The 19,115-nt window shown below is 43.5% G+C and overlaps 1 protein-coding gene across 1 annotated transcript in view; it reads right to left on the reverse strand.

The window, feature by feature from the left end:
- GNA13 (G protein subunit alpha 13) overlaps positions 1–18,393 on the reverse strand; it is a 41,266-nt gene extending 22,873 nt beyond the window's left edge. The window contains exons 1-2 of the mRNA XM_029211564.1: positions 18,019–18,393; positions 15,413–15,639 (exon numbers count right to left, since the gene is read on the reverse strand). Coding sequence (XP_029067397.1) covers positions 15,413–15,639; positions 18,019–18,301 — 510 coding nt within the window. The 5' untranslated portion in view covers positions 18,302–18,393. The remainder of the gene's footprint in view (positions 1–15,412; positions 15,640–18,018) is intronic.
- Positions 18,394–19,115: the final 722 nt, after the last annotated feature.

Below are 19,115 nucleotides of genomic sequence, written 5' to 3' on the forward strand. Positions count from 1 at the left end.
ACTAGAGAAAGCCCGCGCGCATCAACGAAGACCCAATGCAGCCAAAAAAAGAAAAAAAAGCATCCCATTTTTATGTGTGGAGGCCCTTTTAGTTATGAGATTAGCATTACCTAAAATAGTTTTTTAAGAGTAAACATATTTCTTTGAGAGTACAAGAAATATAAAAATTCAAAGAAAATCTATATTACCAAGACAATTAAGCAGTGAGAAATTTTCTTTTGAAATCTAAGTATACATGTGATTCTGAAAATGATGGCATAACTCGAAGTTAATATCCAGTTTCTCTTTATATAGAGAAGCAACCACTAGCCAAGTACTACAAACAACAAACACTTCCTGAAGTACTAGTAAACTACAGAACAGAGGTCTGTGTTCTAAAATAGCCAAATGCAACGGTTTAAAGTGGTTCACACCCTTGCCATGCACTTTAAGTCCTTCCATTTGCAAGTTTGGAATATTCAAAGAGGAAAAGGAATCAAGACATAAAATTACAAATCTGTTTACTCTTTAAACTGGTTACAACTGTGAACTCAACTGCCGTACGGTGCTGCCTTGATCGCCGCAGCAAGGTTTCTGTATGCCTGTAACATGCCTTTAATTTTCATCAGTCTTATAATCCCAAAACTAAGCCAGGGAGAAATGTTCTCTGAACATTCATTAGGCAGGCTTCACTATGCACATATCTGGAGAACATCTATTCCACAGGAAACTAATTAACTTGCCTTTAAAAGTGACCTAGAAGTACGGTGGTTGTTTTTTTTTAATCAATAATTCATATTTTGTATACACTTGTAATTTCAGCCCTGCAAATATCCTGGTGAAGCCACATCTAAATAGGGAGGCTTTAAATATTCTATGAATAGACTCTGTGTAATATAAGCCTTTCCATCTAGCATTTACTTATATATAAGGTTTACAGCAAAAATTAAATGCCAAATAAGTAAGGTACAAAATGGAAATATTTGAGGTCAAAGCTGGTTAATGAATCAAGACTCCTCATTTCAATAAGGACGTGGTTAGTAATAAAGACAGAAGGTAATACTTCTTACTGGATGGGTTCTGGGTCTTTTTTCCTCCTTAGTTTTTATTTCAAAATAAACTACAATGGAGCGGCTGGCGAGTCCACACACAGGGTAGGCATGAGACTCTCCTGGTGTTCAGGCCCTCGCCACGAACAGCCTCACTTCTGCGTTCATCCGCCTGCCCTTCCAACATTCTTGTTTTGCCTGGTCTTCACAAAGGACCCATTTTACTATTTCTTATCTTTGAGATGACCTACCTTTTTTTTTAAATGACTCTCTCTATTCATTTTTCTCTGGACAAAAACATTGTGAGGTATTGAAGTGACACACAGCACATGTTTAATAAGGGGATACTGTCATCTTTATCACTGAAGCATAAAGTACTACCACTCATGCCTGTTCTTTGGTTCACAAGGAGAAAGACAGTATTTACTTATATTCAAAGAAATACAAGCTATTTTCTTTTGCTCTGTAGATAGGTCAAAATTAAGTAGACTCCAACTGAATGCACTTCCAAATTTCTTGCTGGCATTTTCTATGTACGTCACTCAAAACTCCCAAAAGAGCCAAAATTAGTCAGTTACGTTAAAAACCATCCAAACATTTGAAAATATTTTTCAAATTAAATACCTCTCCAAACTAAGATAGTTTATAATAGCCTAAACAGAATTTCAGAAAGAATACCTCTGAACAGTTAGTTTCCGATTTTTCTTGCACATAAGCTGTAAAAACAAACTAGTGCACAACATTAGTAATAAGAAATTTTTGGAAAGAAGTCAGCACTTTATTTTGTAAATTGCCGTTTTCTTGCCACTGCTCACAAATTAATAAATTCTTTTTTATATCAAGTTTTCTAATTAGACTTATCACCAAAATGATTTAAAGCTAATGATCTTAGTTTTCTAAGAGTACTCCTGTAGTCCCACCAAATTCCAGTTGACATACAACACAAAAGGTAAATGCAGGTTAATAATTCTACTACAGATGTCACAAAAAAGGCGGCCTTTATTTTATTAAAATGCTTCATCCTGAAGAGACAGAAAAAAGAGTTTGGCCATATGTCTAATGAGCATTTATAGGTGTTTATGTCTTACACTTATATGCTGTTCAACTTTGTTATCTTAAAGTATCAATTATTTTCAAAACCCTATATAAGAATTACAGCCGCTTCTTTAAAATACAGGTTTCAGAGTGGCAGTCAGCATTTCTTTATAAAACCTTATTCCTTGAAAAATCAGACACACATTTTAAGTGTGAGGAAGGAGCTGAACACCGCAGAGGCGGGCTAGCTCTGACATGATGTACGGTGCTGCTCGCTACGGCAGCGACGTGGCATGATTTACCGCATTATTTATTCCATGTTACTATTTACCACCCTACTATTCATAAATACGTATATATGAAAGAATTTTCCATACAAGTCAAAAACGCACATCCATTTCTAGAAGAATGCCTTATCAGTCCTCTGGGAAAAATCACCTCCTCCAAGAAATGCTAATGGCACAACATTAAATGAACAGGATAGAAAATTGTACAGAAACTACAGAAAAGTTTAACTCAACAGCCAATATTGTATTCAAATACTGGACGAAAATACACCCAACTGTCAACACAGATGTCTTGGTGTGGAGGTATGGTGGCTAACTAGATGATATTCTACAATGGGCATACACATGTTTTAAAATCTAAATTAAAAAAAAAAAAAAAAGCTAATTTAGATTCTGGAGCCCATTTCAAATCAAAAAACAAAAACAACTTCCCTGTTTTTCAGTTTTCACATAATGATAACACTAAAAAGCTTAGAGTTTTGAACCCTTAAAAATTCCTCAAAGTTAAAATACTTTTTTGAAAAGGGTCAATCATACACAATCCCAACAGCATATAAAGAAATGTCTCGAATTCTAAAAGAAATGACCTCAATTGTTAAAAAAAAAAAAAAAGAATGTGCAGTTTCCCAACATAAGATATAACTTCCCAAATATAGTTTCAATTCCCCTGCTATCTAAATAGAGGGGCTCATACAAGCACTTTTTAACACCCAGAAGTCCTTGTGAACGGACACCAGATGGGAAGCTCTGCTCTGGGCTGATGTGCTGCAATGCATCTTGAAATCCCCACAACTCAAACATTACGCAATAATCCACGTTAATTAACAAAGTAATTCTATGCCTAAGATCACACAGCAGGTGACAGGAAAACCCAGACTTCGATGGATTTCACATTCAAGCCATCACCCCAAACTCTCGGCGGCAGAGAAGCTCCGCACGCCACCCCTCACCTCCGATCAATCAGGTCAGACAGCAAAGACACATGCAGCCTGTGAATGTTTTACATGTTGATGAATGTGGGTAACAGCTCGTAAAGTGTGCTGGAGTATCAATTCCTGTTTCTAAGTCACTACGGGGCTAAGTGTGTTATTAAGGGACACAGGGAAGCACAGCAGTAATTATGACTGTCACACCCAAACTAGCTACGACCTTAACCTTGATGGACTTGGGTTTTATGTACAAAGCGAAGCGAACTGGCCTACCTGCCCTCCTAGGCCTCTTCTCAGTCAGTGAACACTTGCTGATTCTGCAAACTCTCGGAAGAGAGGTTACCAATGCAGCACTCTACACCGTTTATTGTATCATTTGCAGCCACCGCTGGGTGACTTATGCGCTCCTCACTGGATCGAGAGCCTCCGTGAAGGCAGGCCAGCCAGACAGCTCCTGAGTCCCAGGGCCTGCTCATCCCAGAACATGGTGTGGGCAGATGCTCAGCACACGCTTGCTGAAGGAGGGAAGGAGCATCGCTGCTAAGTTACCGCCCTCACTGCATAAGCAATGGTCTCAAGTAAACATTATTTGTGTTTGCCTGGCCCAACAGATTAACACTATCATTAACTGATATTAACTCTTCTTCTGAGAGTGAGATTCAAAGAAATTGGTTAATATAAATACAATATACTCTTAGACTTTAAAAAGGCTTGAAAAAACCCAACCTAGTACGTCAGGTGGGCTGAACGCGCTGCAAAAGGGCAATGAGAAGAGTAAGCTGGACTTCAAGAGAACTTCTCCACTTCCTCGCGTCACCTGCCAGCCAGCAGTAACCTTCCTGCTGTCCGGCATCAATGGACACGTCCGTCTTCACCTCACGAGACCTCTCAAGGGCACGTGGCGCTCCTGACCATTTATTCTTCTTTAAAACCCTCTCCCGGCCCCCATGGCATTACACGTTCCTGAACGTCTTCTACCTTTCTGGCCATCTCCGCTAGCATCTCCTCCTCTGAACAGTCTCAAACAGTCTGAAGGTTCCTTAAGGCTCTTTCCTGAGCCCTAATTGATTTTACGCCCTTTCCCTGAGTAACTGTACGCGTTCTAAAGACTTTAAATGTCATCTGAACACAAACAGCTCTGAAATTTCTCCCTCTAGCACGAAGCTCTGTTCTAGATTCCAGACATACATACCCAACTGTCTACCTGATTCCTCCTGTACGTCTCAGAGAGCTCAAAACCCAATAAACCCAAACTAAAGCCGTACTGTTCCCCCTCAAATTTCCTTCTCACAGGGTCTTTTCAGTTCAGCAAAAAGCATCACTGCCCACCTGGTTGTCGAACCAGAAATCCAAGTCCCTCTTTACTCATGCTTTTCTCCCTCCCCTCAGTCAATCCATTGGCAGCCCCGTGACTCCCCTACCAAGTGTCCCTGATGCATCTCCATGGCGACCACCTGACAAGGAGGGCTCCTTCTGCAGAAGCCTCCCAGCTCTGGGGCTGCTCAGCCCCCAGGACAGGCCAAAGGCTCTCCTCCCTTCCCTCGGATTCCCGCACTCAGGCGAGCCCTGGCCCGCTGCAGGCCCTGCACACGTGGTGCTCCTTCTGCCTGTCCAACTCTCCCCTCTCCTGGCCTGGCCGACCCTCTCCCACCCCTGGGGTCTCAACTTCAGTGTCACCTCCTCTGACTGCCCTCTCGTTGCTTCCTCTTCTTCTCCTCCAGAGCATTTATCACAGGTGGGATTATTTACTTGTTTGCATCCAAGATCAACGGGAACAAAGATTACTCTCATGTGGTTCGCCAGCAAGTACCCAGCCTGCAGAAAAGCACCTGACTCATTTAACAGGTGGCAGGTAACATGTCCCTGAACAGCTGCTGAAAGCTGCCAGGTACCATGATTTCACTAAGGCTTAACTCTTGTTAAAGAGGAATACGTCTCCTGAAATGTGCTACCCAAGGCCTTCTTGTTCTCTTACACTTGCTCTTCAGTTTTCACATTTGAGAAGAAAAGAATTCAGATTATCATGATGAAAAACAGATACTTCTGAAGTAATGCCCTAAACCATAATATGTGCACATAGTATAAAATACAGTTACATATAAAAATATCAAATGGATATGTATATATATTCCTATCAAAAGAATAAAGTTCTACAGAATCATTTTTTTTTTAAATAAAGCACCTTTTTCAAAAGAAAGCTATCTTACATTAAGGCCAAATGTGCAAAATACAAGAGATGGGAACCTTGGTTTCTTACTAGATTGTAACGCCATCTTAAAATTGATTGTAGCATTTGATCATAACAGTTTAAAAAGTCAAGAAAAACGTTAAGTATAATTCTCCTTACCCTAGCCTAGAGTTGAAGTGTATATAATCTATATGACGATTCAATGTCCCCATCATTTTTGAAGCTGTAGCTAATAAAGGCAGTTTTACTGCAAATGTGGCAAGTCAGTATCAGTTAAAAATGGGAAATCATTTGTACTGCAATATTTAACTCAGTAGGCTAAATCACATCACTCTTTTAAAAATACTTCAACTAGGATATATGGTATTTGCAGCTTTGTGAATATGAAGCATTTAATTATTTAGGTTTTTAAAAAAATCACTAAAAATGAATTTAAGAGACCATCGGACATTTGAACAGCAGACAAGTTTACCTGTCTGAAGCACAGGTGTGTGCATCCTCTCATCTGTGAGGCCTCGCGGAGCCAAGCTGGCCAGGAAACCCCTTGTGAGCAACTCGCTAGCGACCTGGAGAAGCTAGAGCCACTGCTCACTGCCAGCGGCTTCTGTGAGTGTTTCTTTTACTTAATATCAATAAATGGAAACCACCACACTACACAGCGTGAAGCCTAAATGCAAGTCACATGATATAAGAGGACAGACTCTCTATACAATTTCTATTGAGGAAGTTCATTCTATCTAACAGGAAAATAATTTTTAAAAGATTACCCAGGGATCAAAAAATGGTAACCAGGATATTGAAAAGGAAAGCGAAAGTCTCTCACCCCCATGACAGTACTCATTATCCCAGCACTTCTTGTTTAACCTCTCTAGAAGGGAGAAGAGAAATGTCCTATTAACAGGCTAAATGTAGCTGCACTGGTTGGAAGAACCCAAAGACACTGGGTTATTTTGGGGGACGGGGGTGACAATACAAGAGTTTTGTTTGCTGGCTAACATTGTTTTTAAATGGCAAAATTAAAATTTCGGGGCTTCCCTGGTGGCACAGTGGTTGAGGGTCCGCCTGCCAATGCAGGGGACACGGGTTCGTGCCCCGGTCCGGGAAGATCCCACATGCCGCGGAGCGGCTGGGCCTGTGAGCCATGGCCGCTGAGCCTGCGCGTCCGGAGCCTGTGCTCCGCGACGGGAGAGGCCACAGCAGTGAGAGGCCCACGTACCGCAAAAAAAAAAAAAAAAAAATTAAAATTTCATTTTCTTTAGGGGAGCAAAATTGAAATTTGTTTATTTTGCTCCATTATTCTTTTAGGCTAATGAAAGTTGGTTTTTTTTTTTTTAACAAAGTGGTCAGTAGTTCTAAAATCTCACAAAAAGTAACATGAAATCTTAAAAAAAAAAGATTCAGTATTTTATGAATATAAGGAATTTTTTAGGTTGGAAAAGAAGCCCAAATACCCTCCTCAACGTGAGTCCTCACAACACCTCTGCCAGGCCACAGGCACAGGAAACGGCAAAAAGGGAAAGAGGATACATGTGTGCAGGGGGAAGGGCGCCGGAAACAACCGAGCAGGGAGAGGGAAAGACAGAAAGCGGCACATTTGGCGAGAGTCACAGAGCACCTGCGCCCATGCTGCGGTGACCTCACGACGCCGCTGGCAGGAAGACAACTTTGGCTAATTCAGACCACACATCTGAAGCGTCTCAGGAGCACGTTCTCCAAATTAAATACTTCTGGCTAGAAATCTCACGGTGCAAATGGGAAAGATCAGTACTGGTGAGTTTTACCATACATCTATACACTGCCTTATTTTCAAAGCATTTTAATTATCATTATTACATTTGATTCCTTAGAATTGTGTTTTAAAAATCATTTACAAATATATACAAGGACTAACCATAAAGATATAGACCTGTCATTTATAAAATGTTTTTTGTTTAAAACAAATACATAAGCAAAGGGCTTTCCGAACTGACATTGCTATAGCTGTCAGGAAGACAGATTAAGCAACATTTTTTAAAAGTTTGCATATTTGTCAAGGAAATGGAAACTATACAGTCAATACAGTGAAAGGTAAGGTAAAATTAGCTAATCTGGGTCAGTATGGTAATTTATGTACGAGAAAAACAGTCAAAATAAAATAAGTAGAGAGAAGACTTTCAAACGGACATCGCGTTGGGTGGGATGCTTGGGGTTAATGTTTCTAATGTTAAAAGTTGAGAACATATCATCCCCATTTTCACAAAATGTTAAAAAGGTACTATGAAGAAATGAAGAGCCACATCATGAATTTTCGATCTGGAAACAAAGCACAGTGACGTTGGAAAGGAAACAAGAACTGATGTAGCAATGAAAACCTCAAACCTCTCCCTGGTGCTGCCTTCATTAGAGATACCAAATGGTCTAATGAGACTGTAAGTCATATTCTGCACTGTTTACAATTCAGGATTTTTATATGGGAAATCAAGTTCACAGAGTTAATCAAATCAAAGTTTACAGCACTCTTATCTCGTAGGAAACTACTTATGGCTTGTGGATATGGCATATACTAGGGCTGTTAATGGCTAACGATAATAAAATGATTAATGTGTGTCAGGCACTGTGTCAAAGGCTTTACATGAATTACCTCATGTAATCCCTACGACGACTAACAAAGGTAGTTGAATCATCCCCATTTCACAGTCGCAGAAAGAGAAAGAGAGCCTGGGGGACTCGCTCAATCTCACACAGTGAGAGGCAGAACCGACATGAGTTCCGTCTGGCCACCTAGTTCCACTTTATCGCACAGCACAGCAGAAAACCACATCACATTTTAAGGTCCCCACGTTAAAACCATTTGTAATAATATTTTACAATATGGAAAATAAATGAATAGATTTGAACATGGTTATTTTCTAATTTGTTTGGAAGATACAAAGTAAAGTTCCATGTAGCAAAACCAAGTATACAAGTCTTATGACTTAGACCAAAAACCAAAATAAATCAAAGAAGGGTAATTCTACTAAAGTATTCTGCTTCTATTGTAGACTAGTTGTGTATGAAAAAGTTCACCCACTGCAGTGATTTAAAAATCTTTTTTATTCGTTTTGCCAAAAGAAGAGAGATTAAATTTGTAAGATTAAGACAAACAACTACCATCGCTGAAAGAGACTGGTAAATGTAGCCAAGGCCACTAAAGTCCAGTTTTCAAAACAAAACTATTTCCTTGATCCCTATCAGCTCATTCTAATAATGCTCTGCTAATGTGGATGTAACAAAATCTCTTAAAAAAAGGCATCTCGTAAAAAAAAAAAAAATGTTCACAACAAAGACTGAAGTGAATTGTATCACACAGCTAGAAAAAAACCAAAATACTTTCAAAAAAGGAAATAAAAATCACTGCTAATTTCCAGAAACAGGTACTTTCTAACTGGAACAAAAACTTGCAACAAACTACAATCTGGAATGCTCATAAGCAGAATGAAATATGTGACAACTACATGAGAAACACTGCAAAGGAATTCATAAAAATAACTAAGACTGCTCTGATTATCTCCTCCAAACCAAGAACAAATCTGGGCAACTGTATACCAGATACGTGCCCATTTCAAAACGTCACTTTCCTACAAAAAATATATGGCTGCTTTTCAGATAACTGGTTGCCATTAAACTTCTATGCTTCAGGGTACGTGAAAAACCATGTTGACTGATGAAACATCAGTTGAGGGTCACTAGTAGTTAGTTTTCAAGGAGGTGAACATTCAAACAGCCTTCACCCTAATGCATGGTGGTTAGGATAAACTGTACCTCTCTTAGTAAATTTACCATTACATTTAAGATTATTACCATTACCATTGTAACTATAATCTAAGTTCATAAAGTAAAAAAGGAATGGCACAAGGAAACTATGGAAAGTTCGGAATATTAAAAACAACTGTGTGCGTACCGGTGCAGTGCTATGTATCTGTAAGAAAACCTTACATATATTTAAAATAACATGCTAGAGCTTAACTAGGGGAGTGTTAACTATCAGTGCAGGGTGTTGCTCAGAAGAGGAAACAGCCCTGGAGGGCTTGCAAAATGGGGCTCTGTGCACAGGCAGTCAGCAGGCTGAGGCTCCAGGGTCTATCCTGTCATCGTTGACTACCTCTGTGAGCTGAAGGAACCTCTCTGTCTCTGAATTTTTTAATCTGTGAAATGAGGACAACAGCCCACATTCCCTTTGTTTTCTTTTACTTAAGGATTAAATGATAGTGTATGTGGTAGAAATAATTAATGTACTCTGAAAAGTACAAAGCAATTTTTGTAAAACATAAGGTATTAAAAGGTGATGTAATTAATTATCAGCACTTGAAGTAATTTTCTGGAGAAAGAAGCTGGCACCTGTTTGGGGTTAATATGACAAGATACGGCAGATTGGATGGGCTGCTGCTTATCTGTGACAGATGAACAGGGACTGTGCGACGCACGAAGTCCTTGGGCCGTTATGCTTTTCTTAAAAGCAAGCTCACAAGTCTCTCTCCTGAGTCAGGTCCACACTCTAGTAAAGAAGAGCAATAAAAGGTAATATAAAAAGCAGCACAAGGACTTCCCTGGTGGCGCAGTGGTTAGGAGTCCCCCTGCCAATGCAGGGGACACAGGTTCGAGCCCTGGTCTGGGAAGATGCCACATGCCACAGAGCAACTAAGCCTGTGCGCCACAACTACTGAGCCTGCGCTCTACAGTCCACGAGCCCACGTGCCTAGAGCCTGTGCTCTGCAACAAGAGAAGCAACCGTAGTCGGAAGCCTGAGCACAGCAATGAAGAGCAGCCCCCGCTCACCGCAACTAGAGAAAGCCCGTGCGCAGCAACGAAGAAGACCTGATGCAGCCATAAATAAATAAATTAATTAATTAAAAAAAAAAAGCAGCACAGTATTTTAGAATCCCTCTTCAGCACCCACGGTTCGGACATCCCACAGCTAGTCAAGTTTCTACCAAAAATAAAATCATGTAAACATGAACACATCAACTCGATATAACAAATCAAGAGATCTACTTAGGTGTGCATGTATATGTGTTACACACGTGCACACACACACAAAATCTCACCAAGTTATATTAAAACTATAAGCACATGCCAAAACAACCTCTTTGTTTTCAATGTAAACAGCAGTACAGCTCTGGGTTTCCAAGGCTTGGATAACACATAACCATTGTGACACTGGATCAAGTTTACCAAAACCAAATTCTATAGACCTAAATTTAAAAAACTCTACAATTCCTAATGTAACACATAATCCTTGTTATATAGGCTGAATATTTCATCCTAAGCCTAGAATCAGGAGGTTTTTAGCAACTTGAAGTCAAAGTCCTTCTTTGATTTTATTCATAAAGAAAATGGACAAAACCCTTCTCCAACAGAAAACTGAAAATAGTTTACAGCTGAAAGTAGTAATTCACCCTTTAAAGCAAATCCTATCTAGCGTTAAAGAACAAACAAATGCCTCTAACTCTATAGTATTTCAAATCCATACTGCAGTGCAAACAAAGAAGCGAATCCCTCAGCCCAAAGGGAAGTTCCTATTCTACTGAGCACCCAGCTCCTTTTTGCAGGCCGCTGCGTGAGGCTAAATAGGTACTTTGTTACGCAGACTGAGGGAAGAGCTGCTTGATGAAAAAACTAGCTCATCAGCTTGGAGAAGTGTAACTATCCTCAAGCACAAACTGTACTACTTGAGTAAGAAAAAGTTAAGTCTAACCCAAGGTACCATGATAACAAAGAAAATGGTTTCAGTGGCAGGAATTGCAAAGAAAAGCCCGGTCATCACAGGAAGCTGTATTAACGCTGACACCGTTACAGTATGTACAGACGCAGCAGTGCTCCTCCCAGAGTCACACACCTTCTTGTCCTGTGTAACCAGGTCTATGCGTTCTGCTTACATTCCTGAATAAGTAACTGTGTTACACAGTCCAGAACAATCTAACTGGCAGTGACTCCTGCTACATGTCCCCAGTTGCATCGCTTCCCAGCCATCTCTTTAGTCCTCTAAGTTAGCAAATTCCCTAGTTACAGTCACGTGAGTTTTTCTAAAGAGAGGGTATCTCCTCAGTACAGGGGCAGGCTATGGTGAATGTACAGCCAAGGCAGAGCATTACAGACATTTAATTGAGACCTAGAAGAGACCACTTCTTAGGATATACTCTCCTCAGTGTGCTAGCTTATACGAACGAGAAAGGCACCATAAGCTGTAACAACAACTTGAGTCTTTAGACTTTTCTTTTTCCACAGTAAGCTATTTAGCTTACCCACAATGAGACTAACCAGAAAAGGAAATGTTTGCCTTTGGGAACTAGGGAAAGAAAACATTCATGTTTGCACCCAAAGTTATTACTAACAAACGAACAGCCTGCTAAAAACTAAAAACCAAAGTTGTGATATCACTACTCTACCCTCGTCCCAAAAACTGATTAAAGGGCGGTCGTTCATCTTAAGCAAAAAAGCCGTAGGGAGGCTTAAAAACTGCCCCCATTTTTTTGCATTTAAATTTGCATTAATAAATTTAATAATCAAGGGTTAGTTGAAACCAAAAAGGCTAATTTTTCTTATTTTATCTGCTAACTCCTCTCATTTCCCCCATGACTACTTTTTCTATCCAAGATTCAAGAATATACTACATTGTTAAACATAACAAAAAAGAAAAATTGATTCTGTAATACAAGAACTTCCCATCTCCGGGAAAATTAACAAACTAGCATACAGAAACACTCATGTTTCCCAGGAAAAAAATGAGGACTGTTTCTTTTTTTCTAGAAGAATATTGTAATTCAGATCGTCTAAAAAAAAATGAGGAAATAAAATGTGTCAGGCCCTATGTTAATGAGAGAAAAAGACCAAAAAAAGGCAGACCAAAGGAGATTCTGCTTTAGAGGGAGATGAAAACACAAACCAAAGAGCTGGAACACCAGGTGAGGCACCAGATGGGGGTCGGCATGCAGGCAGGCAGGCAGGCAGGCTAAGGAAAGGCATCCCCGTCCAGCGCGAGGCCCAGGGAAGGCTCCCCGCAAGAGAGGTCGGGCACGGTGGCCCCGGAGCAAACCCACCCCACGGCCTACGGCCTGCCACAGATACAGACCACGGGGCTCCTCCCAGGCTCCCCAGGCAAGGAAGGGAGTTGAGGAAACTGTTCTGTTCTGGTTAAGCAATGATTCCAGCTGAATCTGCTGCAAGGGGCCCATGGACCACATGCAGTCACATTAAAATCTGGTTGGCGCTGTTCTAAGTGAAGGGGGAGACCTAGTAACCAGCTACGGGCCTGAAGAACTCTGGCAGAGGGACTCTGTGAAGACGGCCACGGATGCAGAAGCCCAGGGCATGTGGGATTTGAGAGGTCATAGGGTATGTGATGTGGTCTAATGACAGTGGAATCCTACTAGGCAAGCCAGTTAGAGTCCGGACTCACACCGAGAGGTTGCACTCTGTTCCAGAAGCTGTGGAGAACAAGCAGAGCTTTCTGAGCAGACCTGGCCGTGTCTGGACAAGATCACCTGGGAGTCCAAGCAGGAGGTACCAGGACATGGAAAGGTGGAAAGGAGGGACTGATGCAAGAGACTTTTGGGGGCAGAAAAGACAGGACTCGGGGCTTTGTGTGTGTGGGCGGGAGAAGGAACCAAAGAGGACCCCGAGGAAAAGTTGAAGTAGGCAAAGTGCCTCCCCAGGGTCAACAGCACGCCAAGCACCACGGAGCATCCTGAAGCCTGAGAGCCACTGATCCAGCGCACTCACTGAGCACCTACTACCTGTGTCAGGTATACCATTAACAATGCCGAGGAGACACACGGGGAAAAAAATCCCTGTCCTCCAGGAGTTGAAACTAGATCTCTCCCTGCTCCTCTTTCCCTGTGTCTCTACCTTTCATCAGAAAAGAAGTATTTCTGGAACTCGTCTCTCCTTGTCTGTGAGGCCTTCTCTGCTCTGAAAGCCTCAGCTGGCTCAAGTCAAGAACCTGCAGGTCCTCAGCCTGAGTGGTTTTACCCATTCGTTCTTAATGGCGAATAAATCCTCAGGAATGCCTTCTCCACAACGATGGCCATGAGACTGTAAGATGTGAACGTTCAAATTCAATAAGTGTCACTGAGGTCCAACTTCAATTAAATGGACTTATGGAACTTTCCCACAGAGAACTTTACAGTACAGCCGTTTGTTTATTCACTGAATCAATATGTAGTGTGTGCTATTACAGATGGATGCTTTTTCCCTGACCTGGAAGGACGAATAACATCCTGAGAAAATTCATAGTGAAAAGTGTGGTTTGTTGAGAAAATGAATTTAGAAGAGAATAAGCAGCACTTAAAAACAGGACGGAGGGGCTTCCCTGGTGGCGCAGTGGTTGAGAGTCCACCTGCCGATGCAGGGGACACGGGTTCGTTCCCCGGTCCGGGAGGATCCCACATGCCGCGGAGCAGCTGGGCCCGTGAGCCATGGCCGCTGAGCCTGCGCGTCCGGAGCCTGTGCTCCGCAACGGGAGAGGCCACAGCAGTGAGAGGCCCGCGTACCGGAAAAAAAAAACCCAAAAAAACAGGAGGGAGGGTAAAGGGAGATGAGAAGGGGTGTGTGGAAGACAAAAATTAACCCCAAGTCTGAGAATTGGATGGAGGTCACTTGTCAAGTTAATTCATAATTTTCAACGTATAATGCTGCCAGCTACTCAATTTTAACAATTATGTGAGATTGCTCTTGTCTCTCATTAATGGATAAATTAACAGACAACATACACACACTAAAGAAGAGAACTATACCAGACAACACATAATCAAGTGCTAGGCTGTATGTTACACACCAGGGCCATAATTCAGAGAAAGTAAAGATTCGGGTCTCAGTTTTATCAAGAGCCAACGTGAACACTTTTCTAGAACTTTTCATTGCCAAGACTGCTGCTGAGTACAAACTGTAACAGCAAGGACTGCTGGCTGCACATCATTTTGCAGCCACACCCAGAAATGAGAATTGCTTTAATGCCAGTGACATCATCAAACAACGTTCTAAGCAGTTTTACTTTTAACTGTCACTTTATTTTGATCACATTACAGTAAAACACTTCAGATCTGAACTCCCTCCAAATTGCATACAGTCTAGATGGCTATCATTCCTGGGACCTTTCCGGTCTTTGGCAAATAAAACCCCGAATACAATCAAAGCATTCACAATTAAATTACAAAACACTTGATTAAAAAAATCTATTTCAATCATTATTTTTGTATCTTTAACCTAGATCAGATCCTTTTCCACTTTCTCTTCAATGTTGTATAATAGCTACAAAGTCTTACGGGAGTCTCGTTTAAGATAAAGTAGATATGATAAATATAAAATAAATTCTAGGTGCTTCCCATGTGAAACAGAGGTATAAAAAATAACAGATTATTTTTGTTTTTTAAGAAGGAACATTTTGTAAAACGTGCTTAGAAGCCTTAAAAAAACACAGCATGCAAATATACAAAAAGCATGACTGTTAAACATTATTAAGGACTTTAACCTCTTTACAGATTAAATTAATCTGAATCATGAAATAAATACCTCTAAAGACTAAAGATAAAGAGCACATCTGAACAATCAGGTTACTGAACTCTTAATCCAAGAGTAAAAGGTCAGTTTTTAGAAAGATCAATATTGTTGCTGGAATTGAGAGATTACTTCTAAAAGGAGAAAAAAATTAATAATTTGAAAGTGCCTGAGAAAATCATTATGATCTTACTTTCAAAAAGGAAAAATGACCAACTAATTATAACAACTTCACCAAACCTATGGGGTTTACCTTACTTTTATCTTGCTCAGTTTAAAAAGTTCATCTATAGAGCAATCCAAGTTTCTGAGGCTAAAATTCTGGATAGATACATTATATTGTGGAAGTCAGTGAAAAAGGTGTGTTAGAATCAGATGTTAATAAATGCCGTTAAAATAAAATCACAACATTAAAAAAAAAACCAAATCTCTTACCAATTGAAATTCTCGACGCCGGTCATAGGCATTCTGTATACCACTGTCTGCCCATAATGCTCTTATAGCAGGAAGATACTGTAAAAAAACTCGAGTTTCCACGATTCCCTGGGCCGTCAAGGGGGTCCGTGTATCAAACGCCATCAGCTTGTCTCCATTGAGGTGGTTTGAGGTATCCCCCCAAGGAATGTGAAGCTTCTCTCGAGCATCTACCAGCACCCTCATACCTTTGTTTAAAAAAAAAAAAAAAGTGTGATGGGAGTCATTAGATATTCTCAGAGATTTGATTCTAGTATTATTTCCTTAAACTTCTTAAGTACTCCAGGCCTGGTGCCTCCAAAACTGGAGACCAACATCAAGACAAACAGGAGTAACTTCTCAGCGTGTAAAAAAAAAACTAACAGTTGTTCACAATCATAAAATTAGAGCCTTGAAAAGCAAATACAATGAACACAAGTGCTCCTCCTAAAGGATTTTAACACGTTCTAATTTATAAAATCACTCCTGGGTAGAACGCAGTCACAAGAGAACCAAAACTAGCAAAGGAAAAAGAAATTATGCTGCATAGCCTGATGTCCAGGCTCTGAAGAAAGATCTGCAAGCAAGATTTTATGAGTCTCTCAAAGAGACGTTTATTTATGAGACGTCAAGAACCAAACTTATCACCCCGTGATCTGCTTGGTCCCTGAGCACCCTGCTTAACCCTGAGTCTTCCAGGATCACATTCAAAGCTCAGAAACTCCTCCCATCTCAAGCTTCAAATCAGTGTAACGCAGAGAATGGAGTCAGACCTCCCTAGAAGGAGGAAGACCAACTGCAAAAAAGACGTAGAAGCTGAGATTTCAACTCACAGAGATTAAATCAAACCCATTATTTCTAACACTAGATGTTACCTTTAGTCCCTCTTAACAATCACAGGACTATTAGGTCATCTGTTTGGTTAACTGAAAAACCGTTCTGCTGTCAATTTTCTGATCACGCCAACTCAAAAAATGCAGATGGCTAGTGACTGCATCTCATCATCAAAGCTCGAAGTAGGTCACACGTAGGAGCCCATGCACATGAAGAACCAGGTGTTTACCTGGCTGACTATCAGTTAACATGCTGGCTCTATTCATTGACAGAATCCCTTCCGTTCAGCTGCATCGTTCAGCTGCATGGGGATACAAAGGTACCTTCGGTTAAGGACTGGCTAGGCAGTCTTCGGCCTTGAAAGAGACTTTAATTAGTTTGGTTCTAAACTTGAAGACAGGATAAATACAACCACTTTTTACAGCTTAACTTCAGAGGTACTAGGGCTGGCTGTGGTCTGTGAGCTCCTGGCCTAGTGCCCTTCCCCCATCCTTACCCCCCCCACCTCCAAGCAGTTTTCCTCTACTCAATCCCAGGAGAAAAAAAGTGTCACCAAAGAGTGACTTAGGTGCTGCCTGAACAACAACAAAAAAAACCCTTAAAAAAAACGATGCTTGGAAAGGCCTGAAATCTATAACCAGCTCCTATATAACTGCTACCCAGATGCAATAGAGAACCCTCATGCACCTGAAGTACCAGGCTCTGTATCTCAACTCTGCCAAAATGTCTTTTATATAAAGTACAAAATAGGTGCTAGTAAGAAAAATGAGTGCTAATTATCGCTCCAATGACAAAAATAAAATCCCCTCTTATGTAATTCTTTGAAAGCCCAGAACTAAAATTCTTGTGTGTTTTTCACCTGAGAACAAAGCTTACTCTCAATTTTAAAAATACCCACAAACAGCAGCAGAGCCTATGGTCTAAGCCAACACTAATTCATTGACTCAACCTGTACAGGCTCCGCATCACATTTAGGCTGAAGATTCTTTGTATCAACACACGATTTCATTTAAGTAGTAGAAACAAGTGTGGTACCCCCTCCCTCCCGCCCCCAATTATTAAGCAAAAGAAGAGTGGAACGTGCTGCATGGTGATTACAGGCAAACATCCTGCCCGGCCGTGACACTGGGGCGAAAAACCACCGCTAACTTTTTTAGGCTGACTGTATGGTGTACTCTTTCCTGATAGCAGCACAGTAAATAGGACACCCTCAAGTTTCATATCCTTGCCCCAAAGAGCCCAAGAGCTGTCACACTTCGCCCTTGACCAGGGTCTCGGGCACAAGTTTCCTGACTGCGGCGGTTCCAGAACTCCCCGGCTCAGGAGTTGGGAGCAGCCCCGACCCCATGTGACTCGGGTCACCCACCAACCGGGGCGGCGAGGCTGGGCGGGCAGCGCCCCGGCGTGGGGCGAGGATGGACGGTCTGGGTTTGGCTCGTCCGGAGGGAGGACTGGAGAGGTCACCCCACGCTCCGGAGCACCCGGCTCGCCTCACTTCCCTCTCGCAGGAGGCGAGGCCAGCGGCGGGGTTGGGGGTGGGGGACCCGCCGCGCCCCCTGGCCGGGCGGCAAGGGGGGGAACGGGTCGCCCCCGGGCATCCTCTCCCCCGGGCCGCGCCCCCTTCCCGCCCGCCGGGCCCGGTCCTTCGCCAGGGACAGAGCGAACGAGGGCGGTGCCCGGCCCCGCGCCGCGGCCCGAGGCCAGGCCCAGCGACCCACCGGCCCCCGGCCCCCCGGGCCCGGGATCCCCGGCACCTTTGATCACGTTGCTGTAGATGGTGGGGCGGAACTCCTCGCGCGCGCGCTGGTCGAAGTCCTGCCCGTGGATGATGCGCATCTGCTTGAGGAAGGTGGACTTGCCGCTCTCGCCCGCGCCCAGCAGCAGGATCTTCACGAGCCGCTTCACGTAGGTCTTCTCCCGCGACAGGCATTTGTCGATCTCCTTGGACTTGCGCTGCTGCTCGGCCTCGCCGCTCGTCAGCACGCAGCCCGGGAAGCACACGGACAGCACGGACCGCGACGGCAGGAAGTCCGCCATCTTGCCGCCGCCGCCGCCTCGGCGGGCCCCTCCGGCTCCTCCGCCTCCTCCGCGGGCGGCGGGCGGCTCCGGCTCGGCGGCTCGAGGGCGCGGAGCGCTGCGGCGGCCCGAGCGTGCTGGGGGAGGGAGGGAGCCAGCGGACTGACTCGCAGGGCGGGCCGGGCAGGGCGGGCCAGGCTGGCCGGGGAGGGAGGGAAGGAGGGCGGGCCCGGGAGGGGCGGTGGCCCCGGGGCGTGCGCGCGCCCGCAGCCTCCCGGGGGCGCGCGCGCACGCCGCGGCCGCTCCCCCGACTCGCGCCCCGGGCCGGAGGCTCACGTTCTCTCGCGAGCCCGCGACCGCCGCCGGGCGCGCGCGGGGAGGTGTCGGTTGGGCGGAGTCTTGTGGTCACGTGACCTCCATCGGGGCCGGGCTCCTCCGCCCGGGGCAGGCACCTGGGGAGCTGGACTTTCGGTTGCCCTTGAATTCGCTGCACCCACTTAGGTGCAGAAGGGCTACTTCCGATGGCCCGGGCGGCCGGAGACCAGGTCGCGGGCGCTGCCCTTTGGGCTCCCCAGCCGTTCCCGCCGTTCTTACTCCTGGTTACTCCCCGCCGCCGGCTGTCACCTAATTTCGAAGTCTTTGGTTCGAAGTTATACAAACAGCGAGCGCGAGCTTGGAAAGTTTTTGGTGCATTTTCTTAAAGTGGGTTCCTTGACATCCTGCTTTCCCAAGCCCAGAACTGTGACCAGATGTCATCCATCCTCCTCCAGCCCCACCCGCAGCTCCCTTTGTCATTCTCAGACCTTGCCGTTCCTCTGAGATGTGCCAGGAGCGA

The sequence above is a fragment of the Monodon monoceros genome, unplaced genomic scaffold (genome assembly GCF_005190385.1).
Source record: "Monodon monoceros isolate NGI ecotype Baffin Bay Population unplaced genomic scaffold, NGI_Narwhal_1 Super_Scaffold_9, whole genome shotgun sequence".
NCBI lineage: Eukaryota > Metazoa > Chordata > Mammalia > Artiodactyla > Monodontidae > Monodon > Monodon monoceros.